At 48.9% G+C, this 21,104-nt stretch overlaps 1 protein-coding gene across 3 annotated transcripts; it reads left to right on the top strand.

The window, feature by feature from the left end:
- Positions 1-506: 506 nt before the first annotated feature.
- ccdc18 (coiled-coil domain containing 18) lies at positions 507-21,104 on the top strand. Of its 3 annotated transcripts, none has more exons than XM_079751673.1 (25): positions 507-929; positions 1,132-1,333; positions 2,233-2,414; positions 2,726-2,826; positions 3,477-3,605; positions 4,127-4,223; positions 4,349-4,470; positions 4,668-4,956; positions 5,146-5,233; positions 5,644-5,861; positions 6,584-6,694; positions 6,992-7,123; positions 7,619-7,753; positions 7,947-8,024; positions 8,994-9,161; positions 11,054-11,196; positions 12,615-12,778; positions 13,162-13,375; positions 16,519-16,618; positions 16,846-16,989; positions 17,184-17,324; positions 17,691-17,828; positions 18,221-18,685; positions 18,846-19,667; positions 20,999-21,104. In XM_079751673.1, exons 3-24 carry the CDS (start codon positions 2,292-2,294, stop codon positions 19,629-19,631), a joined length of 4,086 nt encoding a protein of 1,361 aa, XP_079607799.1. In that variant the 5' UTR covers positions 507-929; positions 1,132-1,333; positions 2,233-2,291; the 3' UTR covers positions 19,632-19,667; positions 20,999-21,104. The 3 variants fall into 3 exon arrangements, with proteins under 3 accessions (XP_079607799.1, XP_079607797.1, XP_079607798.1); XM_079751671.1 differs by having other exon boundaries at positions 12,612-12,778; XM_079751672.1 differs by lacking the exon at positions 507-929 and having other exon boundaries at positions 1,090-1,333; positions 12,612-12,778.

Below are 21,104 nucleotides of genomic sequence, written 5' to 3'. Positions count from 1 at the left end.
GTTTTATACAATGGAAAGAAGTAGACTTGTTTGATCATTCGATACCCTGAACACTTTGGGGGATTTCATCGTGTTTATTACACATTATGACTGACTAAATGTACATGAAGTATTACCTTTGACCCGCCACTGTGCGCACAAAAGGGTTTGATGGCCAACGAAAACCTTTCTTCAACTAATTTGAGTCAAACTGCGTCGGTTTGTTACATGTAGTACTTTATTGGCATACAAGTTTCAATTTTAAAGAGAAAATAAATGAAGATATTGCAAACTGAGTTGTATTGAGTGGATGAAGCTTCTCATTCGCTGTGTTTGAAAGTGCTGTTCTCCCGGATGCCGGCGTTCACGTCGCTGAGCCAATAATATTCCGAGCCGTTTTCTATGGACCAATCATATGCTGAGCCGTTTTATATTGACCAATCACGAAGTACCTTGTTGGGAATCACAGGAAGAGTCGGTTGTGTGTACATGACAACTTTACAGTTGCCAATAGTGGTTGCGATGCACCATTATTTCGAAATGCTAAACATTTAAGAAATTAATTTAAAACGGAATTTTATCGGTGCTCTTCATTACTCGATGTTGGTTACAAACCAATGCTTTTCTGTCAAACGTCCTCGATAGCCACCTGTGGATGCGGTGATGAGCTTTGTTTACATCGAGTGTGTGGAGCTCATGTCACGTTTATAAACATAATATACTTACTTATATACTTGTTTTACATCACACTCGAACTGGCTTCGGTTGCAACGTTACTTGGGGACAAGTAACATTGTGGATTTTAAGTTGGAGGTTTGATGGAGCTTTCTCGATGATGTAACGTGACTTATGTTTGAAGACGAGGAACAACTCATTGAAGATGTAATTCATTTAAGGACTCGACTCAGATTTACGGGGTTCAGTCTGCAAAGTGTGGGAGAACAATTGAGGTCAGTAAATATGCCCAATTTGAATTATAACTTGAAGAATCCAGTGATGGCTTCTGCCACTGCCCCTTGTTCAGACGCGTTTGGTTCTGTTTATATTCATCCGTCCTACTGATCATTTCTAGTGAGGAGGCTCCCAAGTGACACCCTTGTGTATGCTCGTCATTAGCACACCTTCATTTGTGTGCTTTAACTTTTACTACAGCCAATCAGTACGACATGCCAGGGATAGCTCTCTGCAGCATAGTCCACCCGTCGGATTTCCAGGTCGCTTGACCTTGGAAGATTTATAGAGACCACCAGATTCCCCACGGCGCCAGTCCAGCTACAGCGGGCGGGAGAGGCCCGACGGTGTCACAGCGGGTCCGTGTGCTGCTGGAAGTCGCCCCCCATCGCCAAAAGCTCAGGTTGGAGTAGCCTATGTCTCACTGCCTTCAAGCCTGGGGATCCGTTAATAGTTACAGAACATTTGACCCATTATGTTCCTTCCGTGATATGCAGTGATATAATTAATTTCTAATTGACATATGGATACATTTCGAATTGACAAGCCGCTTAATTAAAATCTGCAACAAAAAAGTGTGACAGTATATCAGAGGAATTACAAATTGCCTGTTAACTGGAGACCTGCTGTGTCGAGCAGTCACAGGATGTTCGCAATGTGTCTGCATCAGTGTTTGTATGAAACGGGCCAGTCACAGTTTTCACTGCCTTCCATTACCCCGACGTTTTTGAAGAGCTCTCGACACGCTATGCTGGTGATATAGCGTGTGTGTGTGTGTGTGTGTGTGTGTGTTTGTGTGTGTGTGTGTGTGTGTGTGTGTGTGTGTGTGTGTGTGTGTGTGTGTGTATGTGTGTGTTATTCTTCATGAAGCCCCTGAAGGGACCACAGTGGTTAGAAAAGGATAGTGTTTGAATACATTTTTACTGCTAATGTACATCTTGTGTTAATTTTTATGAAGTTGAATCAAGGGACAGAAAATGTGATGCACTCATGCAAAATGCTTTTCAGGTTGTATTCAAGAAATGTGCTATGCATGTATGGTTTCATATATAATTCAACTTATCAGGACTGAAATGTCATCTTCAAAGAAGAGTAGGTCTATAAGAATGTGTGATGTAGGTGACCCTGTTATCCAAAGCGACTTACAATGAATGTAATTCATTAAGCATCTTAACTAAGACATCCCTGCAGGTAGACTGCGAGCATCGGGAATTGAACCCACAACGTTTTGGCTGGGAGTCGAACATGCAAGCTGCTTCACCATCCTCACTCCATCACTCATCCTTATGTCTCTCTCCTCAGGGGTCCTGTGTGGCCCCCCCGCCCACCAGCAGTCAGCCCCGGCCAGGGCTCCGGGGCAGATGGAGGCGGCCCCCTTCCGGAAGAAGCTGGGCTGTGTGCGACAGGAGAATGCCTGTCTGTCCATCCAGCTCATACCTGACCCGGAGTCGTCTCAGTATGAGCTGTCCTCCTCAAGGTCCAAGGTGAAGCCTTTAGAACTAAACCTCCTGTGGGATGGTTATATTGGCCAGCTGATTTGTACCGACTGTGTGCCATTGTAAGCCATTAGTGTGTTGTACATCCATTCAGTAAAATTGTAATCGGACTTTGACTTTAATGTTAATTTACAGATGAGAAATTATTTGCTAATTCATTTCTCTAGGTTTTCTATCTGACTTTGAAATAGCAGGCAGAATTTTCAAAATGTCATTTGAATGATTCCCGTTCTCAATCGATTATCTTAACAAGCCAACACAGGTGTTGGATCTTGACTATGTGTTTATCCCTCACCCAGATGGGGTCCAGTGTGGGGGTTAAGAGTCGTAATGTGTCCGCGTTGACAGAGCAGATCCTCAGCCTGGAGGTGGAGCTGGAGGCCCAGGCCGTGGAACTAAGGTAAACTACAGCGTTTTTCCATTAGCACTTTTGGCCGTGCCGAGTTGAACCGTGCCGATGATTAGTGTTCCACTACCAGTTTAAATGCGCAGAGAAATGCCGGGCCGACCCCATCATGGACCATCTCAGAGGTCAGGCCAGAGCGAGCACCCCCCGCCAACAAGCGGGGCTGCTTTTTGGAGCGAGAATTTGTCATGTTGACAAAGGAATATTATCATATAAAAATACGATAAACTGTAACTTCTTGTGTGTGAGACACATCACCTTGCACGAAGAGTATGGCTACAGTTCTTAGCAGCTTGATTCTTTATGATTCGTTTGTTCCTAGAACTATATAAGCCTAATGAAAATGAGTAATAAAGGGTTAGATAGAAGCGCACCGCGGACCAATGACAGTTTCGTGATTCTATTCTCTTGCATAACAAAATAGCCTGTTGAAATTGATTTCTTTCAGACCAGTCTTGGTAAAAAGACTAGACATTCCTGAGCAGTATCCCAGCACTCAAATCATGTGTGAAACATTGTCAATGTGTAAAGGAGACTCATCTGAAATAAATGGGCTCTCAACAAGCTGAATTGAGATAAGGAAGTGAGTCTAACCCTGGCCGTGTCCTAATGAGTGTCCCGCCCAACCTGTGTGTCCCCTGCAGGGCGGCTGAGCTGAGGGTGCAGCGAGCGGAGGAGGCCTCGGCCCACAGCGACCTCCTTGTGAACCAGCTGTCCCTGGAGCTGGAGGACCTGAGGCTGGAGCTGGACTCCAGGGCCGCAGTGGGAAAGCGGTGCGAGCCCTCCATTCCTCTCTCCATTTGTTGTTGACGCGAAATCAAACAAGGCATTGCATGCACACAAATGCACCCATCGTACAGGATAACTGTGATCTTAAGTTAGATGGTTTTAGTTAGCAGGTTACTGCTAGTCCTGCCCTTACTCCGTTCTCAAATCCTCCCTCACTTTTCCATTGTTCACTGCTCAATATTCTCTCAATTCTCACGAGACAGAGCTAGACTTCTCCTTGGCCAGACTTGGTTAGAGCCAAGCTTGTCAGTCAGTCATACGTGTTTTGCAGATTTAGGCTGCAGTATTCTTGCTCAATAATGGACCAATTAAAAAAATCCTCCCTTCAACCCAATATGATGTAGAAATGTGTTCAATATTGAGTTTCGTTCCTATTTAAGTCAGTGTAATGCAATGAGTTTCTAGCCGATAAGCGGAGATTTAAATGTGCTGCTCCGTTCCAAATGAACCCCAAAATGTATAATATTCTCACATTATACACTGGGCATATGTATCCTGCTTTCAGGGCAGAGCAACAGAGGAACCAAGCGCTGCACAATGCTGAGAAGCTGAAGGAGGCGTACAAAGAGTACAAGGAGACCATATCCCTGAAACTCAAGAAGGTGACCTCAAATATCTTCAAAAGTCTTTGGATCGGCAAAGGATTATCGCATGAACTGATTCTGTTTTTTTCCTTTTAAATACAATTTTAAATCTCTAATTTGTTGTCGTGCTTGGTGCTTGGCAGGTGCTGGAGAGCGAGAGCAGGGTCAAAGAGAGCCTGGTGGTCTGCGACAGAGAGAAGGTAGACCTGGAGGTGAAGTGCTCTGTGCTGGAGAAGGAGCGGGCCGAGCAGAACCAGATGATCAGGTAGAGACCGTCCACTTTACGCCATGACACTGTCATATTCCCATATAAAATGTAATAATCCTTATATGGTCTTGTAGGATGAGCTGCACATATATTTGTACGTAATATTTTAACAAATGAAACGTAATTATGGTAAACAACAACTGTTGTATTTCATTGGATCCCACTCTCTTATCGCTCTCCCCCTCCTCCCCCAGCCAGCTGAGGGAGGAGGTGCAGCAGGCCCGGGCCCTGTCCTCGGACCGCTCCGGCCTCCAGGCCCTTCTGGATCAGGCAGGCCGTCGGACCTCCCAGCTGGAGCGGGAGCTGGGGGAGAGGGCGGCGCAGGCCAGCGAGAGGCCCCGCCTCCTGCGGGAGCTGGAGGAGGTGCGGGGGGCGCGCCACGCCCTGGAGCAGAGGCTGGCCCAGGGCCTGCAGGACGCCCAGCAGAGCCAGGCAGAGCTGGCCGGCCTGGAGGCCATCCTGGCCCTGCTGCATCTCCGAGAGGTGGGGGGGCTGGATCCTTCTGATTGGATCCTATTTTTCACATTAATGCAGTGTTCTCCTATTTTGCACTGAAACCAATTGCACTGAATTTCCCTGAAGCCTTTCTAGAAATTCCTGTCTGGGATTAATAAATCAGTGCATACTATGTTTTCAAGTTTTAACCCTTCTGTTTAATGTTTGTTGTTGCAGGGTCCAGAGGGGCCTCTTTGTGTCAGGCCTTGTCTGATGCCCCAGGTGGACTACTCACTCAATGCACAGCTACTGAACCCAAAGCCAGGTAGCAGCAAAATACACTCGGCTTCAGGTTTAACAGTCATGATAGAATTTGGAATCAATGTTTTTTTTTCTTATATATTTCAGATTTGATGTAAAAAAAAAAAAAGACAAATTTTAATGGCGCTTTTGGATACATGTTCTGCATCTTTCGTCATTCAATATTTTGAACTTTTGAAGTGTTAGATTAATCTATGTATGTCAGAAATAGGTGAAAGAGAGACAAAGATCCATTCTAAATACTGCGAAGGTTCTAGAACTGGGGCTCTCATAACCACATCATCCTTTCTGTCTGTAATGTCTATATTCCTCCCACTTCCTTTTTTAAAATATGGCCCATCTTAATCCAACTTTGAGTAATGTAACCCAGGACCCATCATCCACATGTTGACACACAACCCCCCCTCACACCAGGCGAGCGCTACCAGACGCTGCTGCCCGTGCTGCGGACCCTGGAGGGAGAGCGGCTGCGTCAGAGCGGCCTGGTGCAGAGGCTGCAGGAGCGACTGAGCCGTGCCCAAGAGGAGGTGTCCTCCCTGCAGGCCTCCATGGCCCAGAGAGCCTCCCACTACCAGGGCCTCCACACTCAGCTGCTGGAGAAGACCGGCCGCGCCACCGACACTGAGAAAGAGGTGAGGGTGGGAGGAGGAGGACACAGTATGGGGATGTAGCCACCTGAATGCAGGATACTGCCTAGGGAAGATTCAACAGTTGTACGATTAATATATATACATATATATATATATATATGCCTGCCTGCCTGCCTACCTACATACATACATACACTACCGTTCAAAGGTTTGCGGTCACACAGACAATTTCATGTTTTCCATGAAAACGTACACTTTTATTCAACGTTTTAGCTGTGCTAACATGATTGCAAAAGGGTTTTCTCATCATCAATTAGCCTTTTAACACGGTTAGCCAAACCATGTACCTTTAGAACACAGGAGTGATGGCTACTGGAAATGGGCCTCTCTATACCTATGTAGATATTCCATAAAAAATCCTGCTAGTTTCCTACTAGAATATTTATTTACCACATTCACCAACACACACACCAACAATTTTCTAGGCTGTATTTCTGATTAATTTAATTTCATCTTTATTGAAAATAACAGTGCTCATCTTTAAAAAATAAGGACATTTCTAAGTGACCCCAAACTTTTGAACGGTAGTATATTTTATTTAAGCTAGCATTCGATCGGCTGAACCCCTCCCTATCTAAAACTAAAAGAGCCACCAATTCCAAAACCCTATAAACTGACTGACTGCCACACTCTCCTTAGCTCTAACAACTGCTGTGTTCAACCTGTAGCTGGCAGCCGCTTTAAGTCTCGAGTCTCGTCCTCAGCTCAAGAGGAAGGGCGCACGTATAGCGGGGCTGGAGAAACAGCTGCAGGAGAAAACATCTGCTTACAGCCAGGCTGCCCTGAGGAACACAGAGCTGGAGCAGCAGCTCCTGGTAACTTACTCGGTCACTCACTACTGTGCCCGTAACTCCTGATAGTGGGATGGTAGCATACAAGTATCATATGTACATGCTCTGATGAATGCCTGATTTGTGGATATTACTTATTTGTTATACATTTATGATTGATTGTTTATTATCTAGACTTACTGGGGTCCATGGAGAACACATAAGACATAAACAACATAACAGATCTAAATAGATCCGTTCTTTCATTTATTATCAGGATGAGCGGTTCCCTTTTGGCCCGGTACTCAACCCCTCCTTGTGTTGCTGGTTCTGGTCCCTCAGGAGAAGAGCAGTAGCCTGCAGCACTACCAGTCCAGCCTGTCCAAGAGGCAGAAAGAGCACCAGCAGGCCCTGGACTGCTGTCAGCACCAGCAGAGCACGCAGAGCCAGCAGCTCCAGCACCAGATAGAAGTGGTAATCCCAGAGGACATCCGCCCCCCACCCTTACCTGCTCATTCAATGCCATGCATCTGATTCAACCGGACACTGCTTTGGATAAGGGCAACCTCTGCCAAACAACTCAATATATAAAAAAAAATTCCAACTGGTTATTTGTAATAATTTATCTAACGTTTACAACCTGGTATTACGCGATTTCTTGCTCATGCTCACGAAAAAGTACACCCTCTAGTTCTTGATGCGTATAGTCGAATAGTAAAATAAAATCTCCAAATGTTGTTTCAAAATGCATGGGTTTGCAATTTGTTCTGTGTAGCACGGACGATATTGCTCCGGGACACGATTCAATAGATTGATTTTCGATTTGCATGAGCATGAAATAGACTGATTGAACGGGTTGAGTGTTTAGCACTCAGACGCGGGACTGATGGTGAATAAAGAGTGGATGTTGTCAGCCCTCGCTGCTCTCCCGACTAACGGCCTGTCCTCCTCGGTCCCCTGGGGGCCCAGCTGCAGCTGTCGGTCGAGGAGGCGCGCCACGCACAGCTGCAGCTGCAACAGGAGCTGTCCTCAGCCCAGGGGGAGCGGGAACAAGCCCAGAGAGGAGCTGCACTGCTGCAGGCCTCCCTGGAGGAGCTGGCTCAGGTCTGCACTGGCTCCCACTCTCATTAACTCCCATTCATTCCCCCTCCTGTTTGCTCTCCCATTAGCTCCCACTCCCATTCGTTATCCAGTGTCACCGCGTGAGTGTGTACCCGTAGTGATTTGTGTTTTTTGTTCTACTCCTGAAGCAGTTACCATGTGTGTACCCGTAATGAGTTTTTCTTTACTCCTGCAGCAGAGGGAAAGTGCGTTTCAGCACAGCGAAGAGGCCCTGCGGTGTTTTGAAGAGGAGGCAAAGGAGTCTGCCAGCAAGGTAGGTACCAACAGCTGGTTACCTGTAGCAGGTAGACCATTAGGAGAGACGGGGGAGGAGGATGATGAGGCTTATGATATGATGATGATGGTGGGGATCCTGCATGGATGAGGCAAACACACTGTACATGGAGTGACCTGCGAGGAAAATGACCTGATGCTTTTAAACCAAATCCTAAAACGTGTTTTATGTAGGTTAACCCTGATCTAAGCATCTCTTGGGTATAACATTTTGGGTTTTAAATTTTGAGTGAATCCCAGGTTTCATCTCTCATTCAAATACAATGAGTTTTAAAAAGGAAAAGCGTTTTGGGTTCTAGGAAGGAGGGGGGCGTGTCTTCAGAATAATCTGCTGCTTAGAAGGAGCTCCACAGATTTACCAACTAAGTGGCGTTACTAAAAGTGTCTGAAAAGCTGGATTTTCTCTCGAACACGACCACAAACATCAATCGCTGCACATACCGTTTTCCCTCCTTCTGGAGTATTATTGTAACATTGACAAAAGGCCATAGATCGATATGTTGACGATCATGTAAGACATGTTCAAAACAGAAACTATTTTGGCTTCACTGGCTCTTTATATCCGCATCTAGAATCAAATGTGTGATTCCGATTTTTTTTTTGTATATATTCTAGCCATTTTATTTTTTTTGTTTTTCTTGTGTTTGTGCCGCACTGTTTTGCCCCAAGCATTCTTTCCCAAAGAGCACTTTGTTACTATTGTTGTGATTCATGCATGCAATCATTCTTATGAATTATCTTCTAAATTATGCTTGAAATAACGTTATTTCAAGTTGTGTCAAAATTAACAGTAAAGGGTCGTAATCAATGATGGAAAGGGACTGACTTAGATTTATGTCAGAAGTGTGACACACTACATAAGAGTGTGTGAGATCAACACACATCACACGAAACAGAACCCTTCTAGTGTCCATCCTTACCCTGTGTCCCGACCCCTCTCCTCCACCAGATCTCCAGCCTGCAGCAGGAGCTCCATGGCGCCAGGCTGGTGTGTGAGACCTCCACACAGCAGACCCTGCAGCTCCAGCTGTCCCTGCAGCAGCAGCAGGCCATGCTGACGGAGAGCTCCAGCCGCGTCGCTGAGCTGGAGGACAGCCAGAGCCTGCTCCAGACACAGGTGGGTGGGTGCAGGGGCAGAAGTCTCCTCCCCCGCCTCCACCCCTTCTGTCCGGGAGATAGGTGGGGGACAGTGTTCCCAGATTGGGACAGATTTCCCACCCAATCTGGCAACCCTGGCTGCAGTGCGGTTCATCGTAGCAGTTCACAGTACCTGGTTGCAGTGCAATGCAGCCAAGGTTGCTAGTTTGGCCGGGAATCCTGACCCAATCTGGCAACCCTGGTGGGGGAGGGTGGCTGAAAGGTTGAGGTTATATCCGGTCATTTGTAGCACAACGAGGCCAGATTAACGTTCTGCCACTTGCATTTATACACTGATGCTTGTGAGACCTGTACACACCCCTTTTGTGAGTAGTAGACCTACGCATTTGCGTTCCTACTATTATATGCATACGTGTATATATTCAGGTTATGCTTTTCTGGTTATCACCCTACCATAATGCTGCCATTTGTTTTGAAGGAAATCTAGACTCTAGGGGTCGGCTTAGCTCAGGAGGTAGCGCAGGTTGACTGAAAGGTTGCTAGTTCAATCCCCGATAGTGTCAAAGTGTCCTTCAGCAAGACACCCTTACCCAAACTGCTTCTGACGAGTTGGCTGTTGTCTTGCATTGTTTACTCCCCCATATGTGTGTGAATGTCTATGTGAACTGTTTTGTAAGTCGCTTTGGATAAAAGCATATTCTAAATGCCCTAAATGTAGACTTAAATTTTGCCAGGTATCGGTTATCCAGCAAACTGTTTCTGTGAATGTTTATAACAGAATGTTAAATATAAACAGAAGGCTGTTTAGTCGATCCTAATCACCACAGGCCACACATGTTCGTCTCGGTGATAATGCTAAATCAAAGTGACCCGTTACAAGGTCTCTTTATAGCTATGACCCCCCCCCCCCCCCCCCCCCCCCCCCCCCCCTCGGGGGACTCTGATGTTGTTTCAAAATACAACAAAGATAAAACCTTCTCAAGGCTAAGACATGAAAGTCTGAACAGCGCATTCTCTGCAAAAATTGGGAAATGTTACATACGATATATTTAATGTATAGTTTTATGTTTACAATCGTATATATTCATATCATTGCCATACTTCACTGTTTCCACTCACTCACCACACAAGGGAAAGGTTTTAATTCACAGAATACTTACAGACTGACCTAGCCCGGTCCTACCAGGCTCTCGTACTTCATTTCATTTGCATAGAGTCTGGACCTACTCAATTCACAAACATTAACTCACTTGAAGGCGGGTGTCTGTTGAAGTTTAAAGCTATTGGATCTGCCCAGTGCCACTCTCGATCTGCTATAACCAATCGCTAACGTTTGGCCGGGAATCACGTTGCGCGAAGGCTGTAAACAATCCAAACACCGTGCGTGAAGATGTCCGTCAACGAGAGCTGACTTTAACGTCATTGTTCTCAGCCACTCCCTCTGTTCGCTGATTGGACGCAGAAAAATTGGAAGGAGAAAACCAACTGACATACCCCAGACCCAGACCTAGTACTGAAGGGAAATCAAAATTGAGCGGAAGTACTTCGGTGGGCGGAGCCAGGCTAAGACTGACCCCTGAGGACCTCTGTTTCACACTCATTTGTAGTGTTCATAGTATCAAGTCATCCCTTTGTCTGAACTCACTCACATAACCGGGGCATTGAGTGACTTCTTGCAGGCCTGCACTACAGCTTGGGTACAAACCAAGGACAAATCTGAGCGTGTGAATCTAGCTGTTGAATGGAGGCTGATTTCTGCTTGAAGTGATTCTTCATCCAAAACACAGTCCCACTGAAGGCTCTATTAGTATTTTTTGTTATTATATAGTCTTATTATATATCATTAAGTTGATCATCAACAGAGTTGTGGAGAGTTTTGACTGATCGTTGGGCCCCCTGTCCCCCACCCAGGTGTCCGGTCTGGAGAAGGAGCTGGAGCGGGCGTGTTCTGCCCTGGAGGAGGAGGCCAGGAGCAGGGAGAGCGAGGCGCAGGACGGCCAGAGGGAGGTTCAGGAGGCGACCCAGCAAGCAGCGCAGCTCACAGAGACCGTCAGGTGAGGCCCTGGGTAAGACCCTCTGTGGGTGAGGCCCTCCCTGGGTGAGGTCCTCCCTGTGTGAGGCCCTCTGTGGGTGAGGCCCTCACTGGGTGAGGCCGTGGTTCTGCCGCCCAATCGTGGTGTCATAGTGAGGGAGACGTCTGATTCAGCCGTCATGAAAGGGGTTTGGAAAGTCAACGGAGAGTCCCATTGAATCCGTTGCATCCCAAATACACAGTATCATAACATATCTTTGAGTTTAAAGCCTTATTCAAGTCTTAATTTGTACTTATATAACACTGATATGGTGATGCATAAATTATTCGATGCAAAATAAATAGAATTGAGCTAATTATGATCATGTGTGCTGCTATAAAGCAATCAAACCTAAGCTGTTGTCTGCAGCTGACCTATGGCAGTATATGCTCGTGTCAGTATATTTGGATCTTATGGATCTGGTTCTGAGGAATCACAAGAGCTAGAACATGGTCTTCACCAAAGCCCTGCATTGAACAGGGACGTGTAGAGGGTTTGCTCGGGGGCCACACCCTAGTCATCCCCGGTGTGGACAAACGGACAGCATTTGATCACAGTTTTCTTCCGAAATGCTCCACCATTAACAAGTGAAGGTCATCTCAACCTCAGCCTGGTTATAAAAACATGATCTAGTATGGTTGATCCAGCTCATCTGACCCAAACCACCGAGAGGAAATACCCCTGAGACCCTGCAGGGCTCAGGGTCTTGTGACTCTTGTGAAATGTTACACTGTCTTACACACACATAGGCTTGTGTGTGTGTGGTGTGTGTGGTGTGTGTGTGTGTGTGTTCGTTTCTCTCTATATATTGAAGCCTCTCCTCGGTCACCGACTCAGGACCCATTGGACGTTCGGCACGCGGAGTAACCCGTTCATACTCTCTCTGTGGAGCCAGGGTCCTTTGGATTCGTCCACGTGGACGCCTTGTTGAATAGGCCATAACGTTTATCTGAAGTTTTATTTTGGGCCGGAGGTTTTGATTGGGTGTAGAGCCGGGGGGTCGGAGACCACCATGGGAGCTGTCTTCACAGTAAGGTGGGGATGGAGCGAGGCCGTTGGCTGTGTACGTGCGTCCTTAACCCCTCATGTTTTCTAATACTTTACTGCCTTTTGTTGGCATGCGTTTGTCTGTCATGGTATGTATCGTCAAGGCCATAGCGGTCATTCACACACACAGACATGCGCACAGATACATCCCCGCTTCCCACAACACGACACACACACTGCTCAACAGCCCTGGGTTCAGCTTTTTAGGAGAGTTTCTGTCCTTTTCCATCTCTGCCGAATGTCTTTTTTGACATTTGCAACTTTGTTAAATACTGGAGAGATACCCTGCAGAGATTTCCATTTTTAAACGAATGGTTCTGTTTGTCTCTCTCTCTGACCTGTTGTCGCAGCAGCAACCTGACGGCGGAGATGTCCAAGGTGCAGGGCCAGCTATCCTCCGTCGAGGCGGAGGTTCAGCGGCTGCGGCGGGAGGCGCGCACCAGCAGCTCCCACATCAGCGGCCTGGAGCAGAGGCTGCAGAGCGCCCAGGGCCTGCTGCGGACACAGACCCAGCTGGGTACGGCCGAATTCTCAGTTTTCTACTTTTGTGTTTTCAGTTGAAATGAAAATGGTTCTTCTGTCTTCTCTGTACCATTGTATCTCTCTCCCATTCCTCCACCTCTTCCTCCTCCTTGTCTTCCTCATCCTCCTTCTCTCCCTCCTCCTCCACTCCCCCTCGACCCCTTTCTCTCCTCCTCTCCCTCCGTCCTCTCTCTGCTCCTCTCCTCCTCTTCCTCTGCTCCTCTCCCTCCATCCTCTCTCTGCTCCTCTCCTCCTCTTCCTCTCCTCCTCTTCCTCTCCTCCTCTCTCTCCTCCTCTTCCTCTCCTCCGCTTCCTTTCCTCTCCTCCTCTTCCTCTCCTCCTCTCCTCCTCTTCCTCTCTCCCCTCCTCTCCCTGCAGCGGAGGAGCTGGAGGAGAAGCTGCGTAGCGGCGAGGAGGAGCGGAGGAGCTCGGTGCAGCGGGTGGGGGAGCTGGAGGGCCAGCTGCAGGCGGTGCACAGGGAGCTGGGGGCCACGCTGGAGCGCCTGCAGGAGCTGCAGGACGTCCTGCAGAGGACCCAGGGCGCGGCCGAAGAGCGGAAGGCCTCGCTGGAGCGGCTGGGCCTGGAGCTGAGGTGAGGGCCATGGGGACACTGCTGCCGGGTTTCACCAGAGGACTCTCTACTACTTCATGTTACTCAGTGTTGCACACTGTTCAGCAGCTCTCTCACCGCCCGGTTTAACCTGCGCTTCACGTTTGGTGACGTCTACATAATATAGGGCTGGGTAAAAATATCGATTCATCAATGCACTGCAATTTATGTGTTCTCGATTAAATTTCGATTTTTTTTTTTTTCGAATTTCGAAAATTCTTTTGAAATCAATTATTTCCATAAAAAAAAAAAAAAGAAGCATACTCAGTCATTGTAATCTAGAAGCGAGTATGACTAAATGTACATGACCTTTTACATTTGTCCATGTTGTGATTATTACTTTTATGCTGCAAGTTTCGAAATCAAATCGATATTGAATCGATTCAAGACCTAAAGAATCAAATTAAATTGAATTGTGAGATACCTGGCAATACCCAGCCCTAACCAAATACCCATTGACTCCTCTTTGCAGTCAATAAATCACAAATCACCTACATCACCATCGCTGATTGTAAACCGACACACACTTCATTCTGACATTATTGTTAATATATAAAGTTAGCATATATTCAGGTCTAATGCCTGAGGGCCAAGCACTACTGGGCCCTGGCTTCAAAGTGTTTGAGATGATGGTCATATCGGACCTTTGGTGGACTCTTTCATCCAAAGGTTCACAGAACTGCAGCAGTGGGAGTTGCAGCAATGGGAATCAAACCCCCTCAACCCTGGCTGTGTTAATGCCATGCTCACCGTCTGCTTTACTGCACTACGAGACAGCCTGTACATACACATTGCATGGACTCTTTGCTGATTCTCAATGTGTCCTCTACACGCATGTACAAAAGCATACAGAAGCACTGAGCCTGGGCTTTAGCGCCCAGCAGCTCCGGCCCTGCGTCTGAGAGGGACAGCATTTAGGGACTAGGATTTTATCTCTGGCATGGAATGGAATGTGCTGTGAGTCTAGACTTGTGTGTAAATATGCAAACGTGGTGTTAATTTTTTGTTATCTAGCTCTAGGACCTTGCTGTGTGTATTGATGTTCGCATCTGCAAATGCCACAAATAAGCTTCTGCAAGTCATATGTGTTTAATATTAAATTACAGTCAATGGTGCAATGAAGAGGAATATCAAACACTATTCCTTGACCCTAGAGTATCATTGAACAGACTCTCCACATTATTACAACTTTCATGTTATGGAGGTACAACTTCCAACCGAATAATGAAGTATATAACATTCATCGGGAATGTATGCAAAGAGAAACACGACATGAATATTAACTACATTGACAGTGCTTTATAGAAGCAATCAATGTATTTGTTAATCAAGACCTTTTTGACAGAAAGTGGAGCAATTATTAAAGCAGCAGGAAGAACCTTTAAGGTGTACTGTGTACAAGGGAGTGTTCTAACATTATATTTATAGATATATTTTAATTTATATATATGTTTTAATACCATGGAAATGAGCACCCTTGTGTTCTTGCTAGCTAAGAATGAGACCTTTTATATGTGTTTACGGTAGCCCAGAAAGGACAAATGGCTCCAGAGAGGAAGTGTTTTAATTAAAAATAACAATCTCTGTCTTACTTGTAAACAATTGGTTGCAAACTGCAAACTCACCGCTAGAAGGCACCAAATCCTATACACTGCCCCTTTAGCGTATGAATGTTATAGAGTCATAAATGTTATATACACACACAGGGTAAGGAAATATAACCTCTTGTGATGGCCCACCTCTTCCTGCTGTTCAAAGCAGATATTTGTGGATGCATGTGATCGTCTTGGAATGCAGACACTCCACACCGATGAATCAGTGTGGTTCAGAGAGAGAGCTCCGGGCTCTACATGCCCCAGTCTACAGCTGACGCCTCCCGAGTTTCAAGATGATACGCCAACTCTTTCATAGACTCTTTTCAGTCTCTCTGTGTTAATATCCAATGTTTGTTTACAGTCCAATCTTGCACAGCTCATTCCTTTTTTAAAGTCGACCAAGGAAGTTTTTGTTAACATTTTATCAATTGTAAATTGATTCATTGTATTATATCAAGTATTTTTGGAAAAATGTGGTATTAAGATCCTTTTTTTTAATAATCATCATGGCTGTTGTCATTTCTTTTCACCATTGGGTTGATGACAGTTATTTGATCATCTTTCAGTATTATATATCCTTAATGAGCTCAACCTGCCCACCCAGATAAACAGGGCAGGGCTGTAAATCACAAGCCCAGTCTATAACGTCCTTGTCCACCAGCACAGTCTGTACATCCAGCCCCCAAAATGCTTCCTCCACCAGACAGAAGCATTTTAAAGACGGTGTGAATGAAACAAAAGGATAGACTGTCAATGTTCTTCCCATCAGTGCATCCCTCGTCTCTCACCATTTCTAACCCCCTCGCCTTAGCATCTCATTGACACAGTGACAACCTCCAGGCAGGGACACAGAGTGGCTTGCATTAAAGTGCTATTCCTGTTGGAACAAGTTGTGTGGACGCGCCTATCAATTTTCTCCTGGCCGGACCTGAATTCAGGAGAAATGGTCAATTCACTGTGACCATTTTTAAGATTCCCCAAAATCACATCATCTCAACTTTTTTTTTTTTGGTGGCATCTGACTCTCCTGTGATCACATCAGCAATTTATGTCAACACCGCCATCAGGCTATCAGGAGCTTGTGTAACAAAAAAAATCTTAAATTTAACTGCTCCCAAAAATACTGCAAAAGGACCCATTCAGGTCGTCTACTGTAATGAATGCACAACCTTGTGCAAGACAACACAATCCCTGCTTTTACCACCTCGTCCTGTGTGTGTGTGTGTGTGTGTGTGTGTGTGTGTGTGTGTGTGTGTGTGTGTGTGTGTGTGTGTGTGTGTGTGTGTGTGTGTGTGTGTGTGTGTGTGTGTGTGTGTCATTCTTGTTTAGTTTATTCTCTATTTGCTTCCATTTTGACGCCTGAGCCTGAGATGCAATTACTATTGTTGTAATTCATACATGCGGTCATTCTCATGAATTATCTGCTAAATGATGCTTGAAATAACGTGTCAAAATGAACAGTAAAGGAAAGTAATCAATGATGAAAAGGGACTGACTTTAAATTTGTGTGTGTGTGTGTGTGTGTGTCAGGGACACCAAGAGGGAGCTGGAGGAGCGAACCCATGAGGTCCTGGACATGGACACTGCCCTGAAGGAAAGACAGGGGGAGCTGCAGCAGCGCGCACAAGTGGTACCACAAACACACTCCTGTCACACATGCATGTACATACACACACTTATGTAAGGCATTTTTTACATTTAAATTTAGGTGATTTTCGCTGACGCTTTTATCCAAAGCGACTTACAACCATTCTTTGACCTCAATAAGATATGAACGCAGGCCACCACATCCTCTCTGTTCTGTGTTGAGCCCCCGCCCACCATTGACCCTATCCCTCGCCTCTGATTGGCTGTCAGCTGGGGCAGCTGGACGTGGCCATCCGTGACCACCGGCAGGAGATGGAGAAGAAGGTGGAGGCGCTGCAGAGCCGCCTGGAGGAGAGGGAGGGCCAGCTGACAGAGGCCCAGGAGGAGCTGCTCAAAGCCAGGGAAGACATGAAGGTATGAACCCCCCCTCCCCCCTTTCCTGTCTTCAGTGGTCTGAGGGATTCTCAGGGCCATGCAGCGACTTAACTCGTCATAGGTTGTAATCCCATCACCATGGGAATGAACATTTACTTAGCCGTGTGTGTGTGTGTGTGTGTGTGTGTGTCCGTGTGTGTGTCCGTGTGTGTGTGTGTGCTCCTGTGAGTTAGGTGAGCGAGGACCTGGGCTGGCAGCTACGTGTGTGTCGGGAGAAGCTGCAGAGTGTGTGTGTGCAGCTGGGGGAGAGGGAGCAGCACTGTGGGGCTCTGGCTGCACAGCTGGAGGCCAGCAGGGAGCAGGCGGACAGGACGGTGAGGCCCACTGCCTCCAGCTTAACGTGATGTCTTAATACGGGGCATGGCTGCTTGTCTGTTTGTGTGTGTTTTAGGATGGGAGGGAGGAGGGGTGCGATGGGAGGGAGGCATGGGGCAGGTGTGTGTGTCATGTCTGTATTGGGGTGTGTGTGTGTGTGTGTCGTGTATCTATTGGGGTGTGTTTGTGTGACATGTCTCTTTGAGTGTGTGTGTGTGTGTGTGACATGTCTCTATTTGTGTGTGTGTGTGTGTGTGTGTGTGAGACATGTCTCTATTTGTGTGTGTGTGTGTGTGTGTGTGTGTGTGTGTGACATGTCTCTATTTGTGTGTGTGTGTGTGTGTGTGTGTGTGTGTGTGTGCTAGGACGCCCGTGTGCGTGTGCTGGAGGAGGAGCTGGCGGTGAAGGAGGAGCACTGGCTGCAGAAGGAGGCGCGGCTGCAGGGCCTGGCCTCCTCCCTCCAGAAGGAGCTGCAGCAGGAGAGGGAGCAGCACAGCCAGGAGGTGCAGCCCTTATCCACCTCCTCCCCCTAACCACCACCTTTACTCCTCTTATACACCTCCTCTCTCTCACCACCTCCTGCTCTTTACTCCTCTTCTACTCCTCATCTCCCTCCCTATCCTCGCCTCTATTGTCATAGTAGCTGTCCCAGTAATTGTTGTATTTTTATTTAATCAAGGCTGTAGTCCCATTATGTTTATATTTAGCATTTTAAACCTAGTATTTCTTTCCACTTATCTACTGTATCACAAAACAATCATCACCTCCATCACCCCACGCACATACCCCATGTGATCACACCACAGACCAGTGAACATCTCCCAGGACAAGTTTCTCCTTGAAAAAGGGTTCCCAGCTTTTGATCCTGCTCTCTCTCTCCCCCCCCCCCCCCCAGCTGGGCTCCCTGCAGCAGACCCGAGGCCAGCTGCTGAAGGTGTCAGAGCAGATCTCCTCCAACATGCGCTCCTCCCAGGAGGACCTGGGCGCCCGGCTGCAGCAGAGCCAGGCCCAGCTGGAGGAGGCCCGGGCCCAGCACCAGCGCACCCTGGGCCGGGCCACGCAGCTCCAGGCCCAGCTGGACCAAGCCGTCGCCCAGCTGGACCTCACCAACACCGCCCTGGACCACAGCCGGGACCAGGCCGACCGCCTCCAGGCCCAGCTGGAGCAGAGCCAGGCCCGGCTCCGTCAGGCCGGGGCCCAGGCGGAGCAGGCCGGGGCCCAGAGCACGGGGCTCCAGGCCCAGCTGGAGCAGTACCAGGCCCGGCTAGGCCAGGCTGAAGCCCAGGGCGCCCAGCTCACCGCCAGGCTGCTAGGGGCGGAGAAAGAGTTGGAGATGGCCAATGAGACCCTGCTCATCAAGGTAGGGTGGAGACAGGGTGTTTCAAGCAGGGTCGCATCTAGAGATCTCCTGTCTGGCAACATTTCAGTTTGTTGAAACTGTTTAGAATTGGAACCTTTGTCATGGCACTAGGGTTACAGCCAGCCCTCTGAACGTCGTTCCTCCTGTCCTCTGCACGCAGGAGTCGGCGGTGACCCGTCTGCAGGCCCGGCTGTCCAGCCTGGAGCGCTCGTCAGACCTCCACTCCTCCCCTCTTCCCCCGTACACACCGCTGCCAAAGCCCCTCCTAGTCCCGGACGCAGTAGCCCCGGCTCCCCCCTCACCTCGGAAACGCTCCCCTCGACGTCATCCCGCCCCTCGACGTCGTCCCGCCCCGGGACACGCCCCGGGACACGCCCCGCTGCGGGACCCCTGGCCCTCGGCGCTTGATCCCCGGTCCTCGCTGCCGCCCGCCGTCCACACCGGCCCCGGAACCCCTCACCGCCCCCTCGCCCTCGACCGGTCCTCCCTGTCCCTCCCGCCGTCAGAGCAGTCCACCCTGGCCTGGCTGCGCTCCACCAGCGCCGACTCGTCCCTGGACCTCCCCCCGGAGCTGAAGGCGGCGCTGAGGGAGGCCTTGAGCCGGAGGCCCTGGGAGTCCTCCTCCCGCCACTCCACCGACCCCGACCCGGTGGACCAGAGCTGGCAGGGCCTGAGCTCCCTGGAGCCCGACAGCCCCGGCACGACCAACACCTCCGCCTCCGACCTCTCCTTCAACCCCCTCACCTACATGCTGGACAGGGCGGGGGACGAGGACGAGGACGGCGGGAGCGGGGGAGGCGCGAAGCAGAGTGGCGAGTGGGACGAGGAGCAGGTGGGCGGGTCTGGGGGGCCCCTGGGCTCTCTGTCGGGGATGCTGAGGTTCGTGAACCAGACGCTGGCCATGCAGGAGGACACGTCGCTGTGGGATGCCAGCCAGGTGTCGTGAGCCCCGGGCAGGGACACACCGTCACAGGGGGTCCAGGTACACCGTCACAGGGGTCCAGGGACACACCGTCACAGGGGGTCCAGGTACACCGTCACAGGGGGGCCAGGGACACACGTCACAGGGGGTCCAGGTACACCGTCACAGGGGTCCAGGGACACACCGTCACAGGGGGTCCAGGTACACCGTCACAGGGAGTCCAGGGACACACCGTCACAGGGGGTCCAGGGACACACCGTCACAGGGGGTCCAGGTACACCGTCACAGGGGTCCAGGGACACACCGTCACAGGGGTCCAGGGACACACCGTCACAGGGGGTCCAGGTACACCGTCACAGGGAGTACAGGGACACACCGTCACAGGGGGTCCAGGGACACACCGTCACAGGGGGTCCAGGGACACACCGTCACAGGGGGTCCAGGTACACCGTCACAGGGGGTCCAGGTACACCGTCACAGGGGGTCCAGGGAAACACCGTCACAGGGGGTCCCGGGACACACCGTCACAGGGGGTCCCGGGACACACCGTCACAGGGGGTCCAGGTACACCGTCACAGGGGGTCCAGGGTCACACCGTCAGAGGCGTCCAGGGACACACCGTCACAGGGGGTCCAGGGACACACCGTCACAGGGGGTCCAGGTACACCGTCACAGGGGGTCCAGGGACACACCGTCACAGGGGGTCCAGGTACACACCGTCACAGGGGGTCCAGGTACACCGTCACAGGGGGTCCAGGTACACACCGTCACAGGGGGTCCAGGTACACCGTCACAGGGGGTCCAGGTACACCGTCACAGGGGGTCCAGGGACACACCGTCACAGGGGGTCCAGGGACACACCGTCAGAGGCGTCCAGGGACACACCGTCACAGGGGTCCCTGGGCAGGGAGACACAAGAGGGGGGCACTAGGGTCAAAGAGGGAGGAGAGATTCATGATCCGTCTTTGTTTCCATGAAGACACTGTGCTTTGCACTTCCAAAGTATCTACAGTTGGATCCCCAATGGTTTGTACTGGTCAGCAAACTCAGGGTCTAATGCTCAGGGTCTATTCAATTCCCGTTATATTATTATTTATTAACTTTAGCCCTCTGCGTTCTTGTGCCAAACTGTTAGTCTTTTAAGTGTGGAGAGCCTTTCAATATTTAATCACTTGCAAAATGCTACTGTTGCTATTCAAACCTCTTATGTAGTTGTTGATGTAAGAGTTGAGCAAAAATAATCTGACATACAACTCACCAGTTGGACTTGGCCTACTAAATACTTTTACTTTGCAATGACAATAAAGTGTGACCTGATTTGTGTTGCATGACGTAGTGAAGGAGAATTCCTTCAGGCTCCCTCTGACTCTTCTCTTCTGCTTCCCTTCCAGGTGGACGGTAAACACACAACTCTTTCTCCAACGACTCCTAAAATAATGGAAATTGTCTGCTCTCTCTGCTGACTGCTTTTTTCCAGCACTTGAATAACTGTGTGTG

Source organism: Pollachius pollachius, assembly GCF_949987615.1.
Source record: "Pollachius pollachius genome assembly, chromosome: 14".
Classification (NCBI taxonomy): Eukaryota; Metazoa; Chordata; class Actinopteri; order Gadiformes; family Gadidae; genus Pollachius; species Pollachius pollachius.
This window is presented reverse-complemented; position numbering and strand designations above follow the sequence as displayed.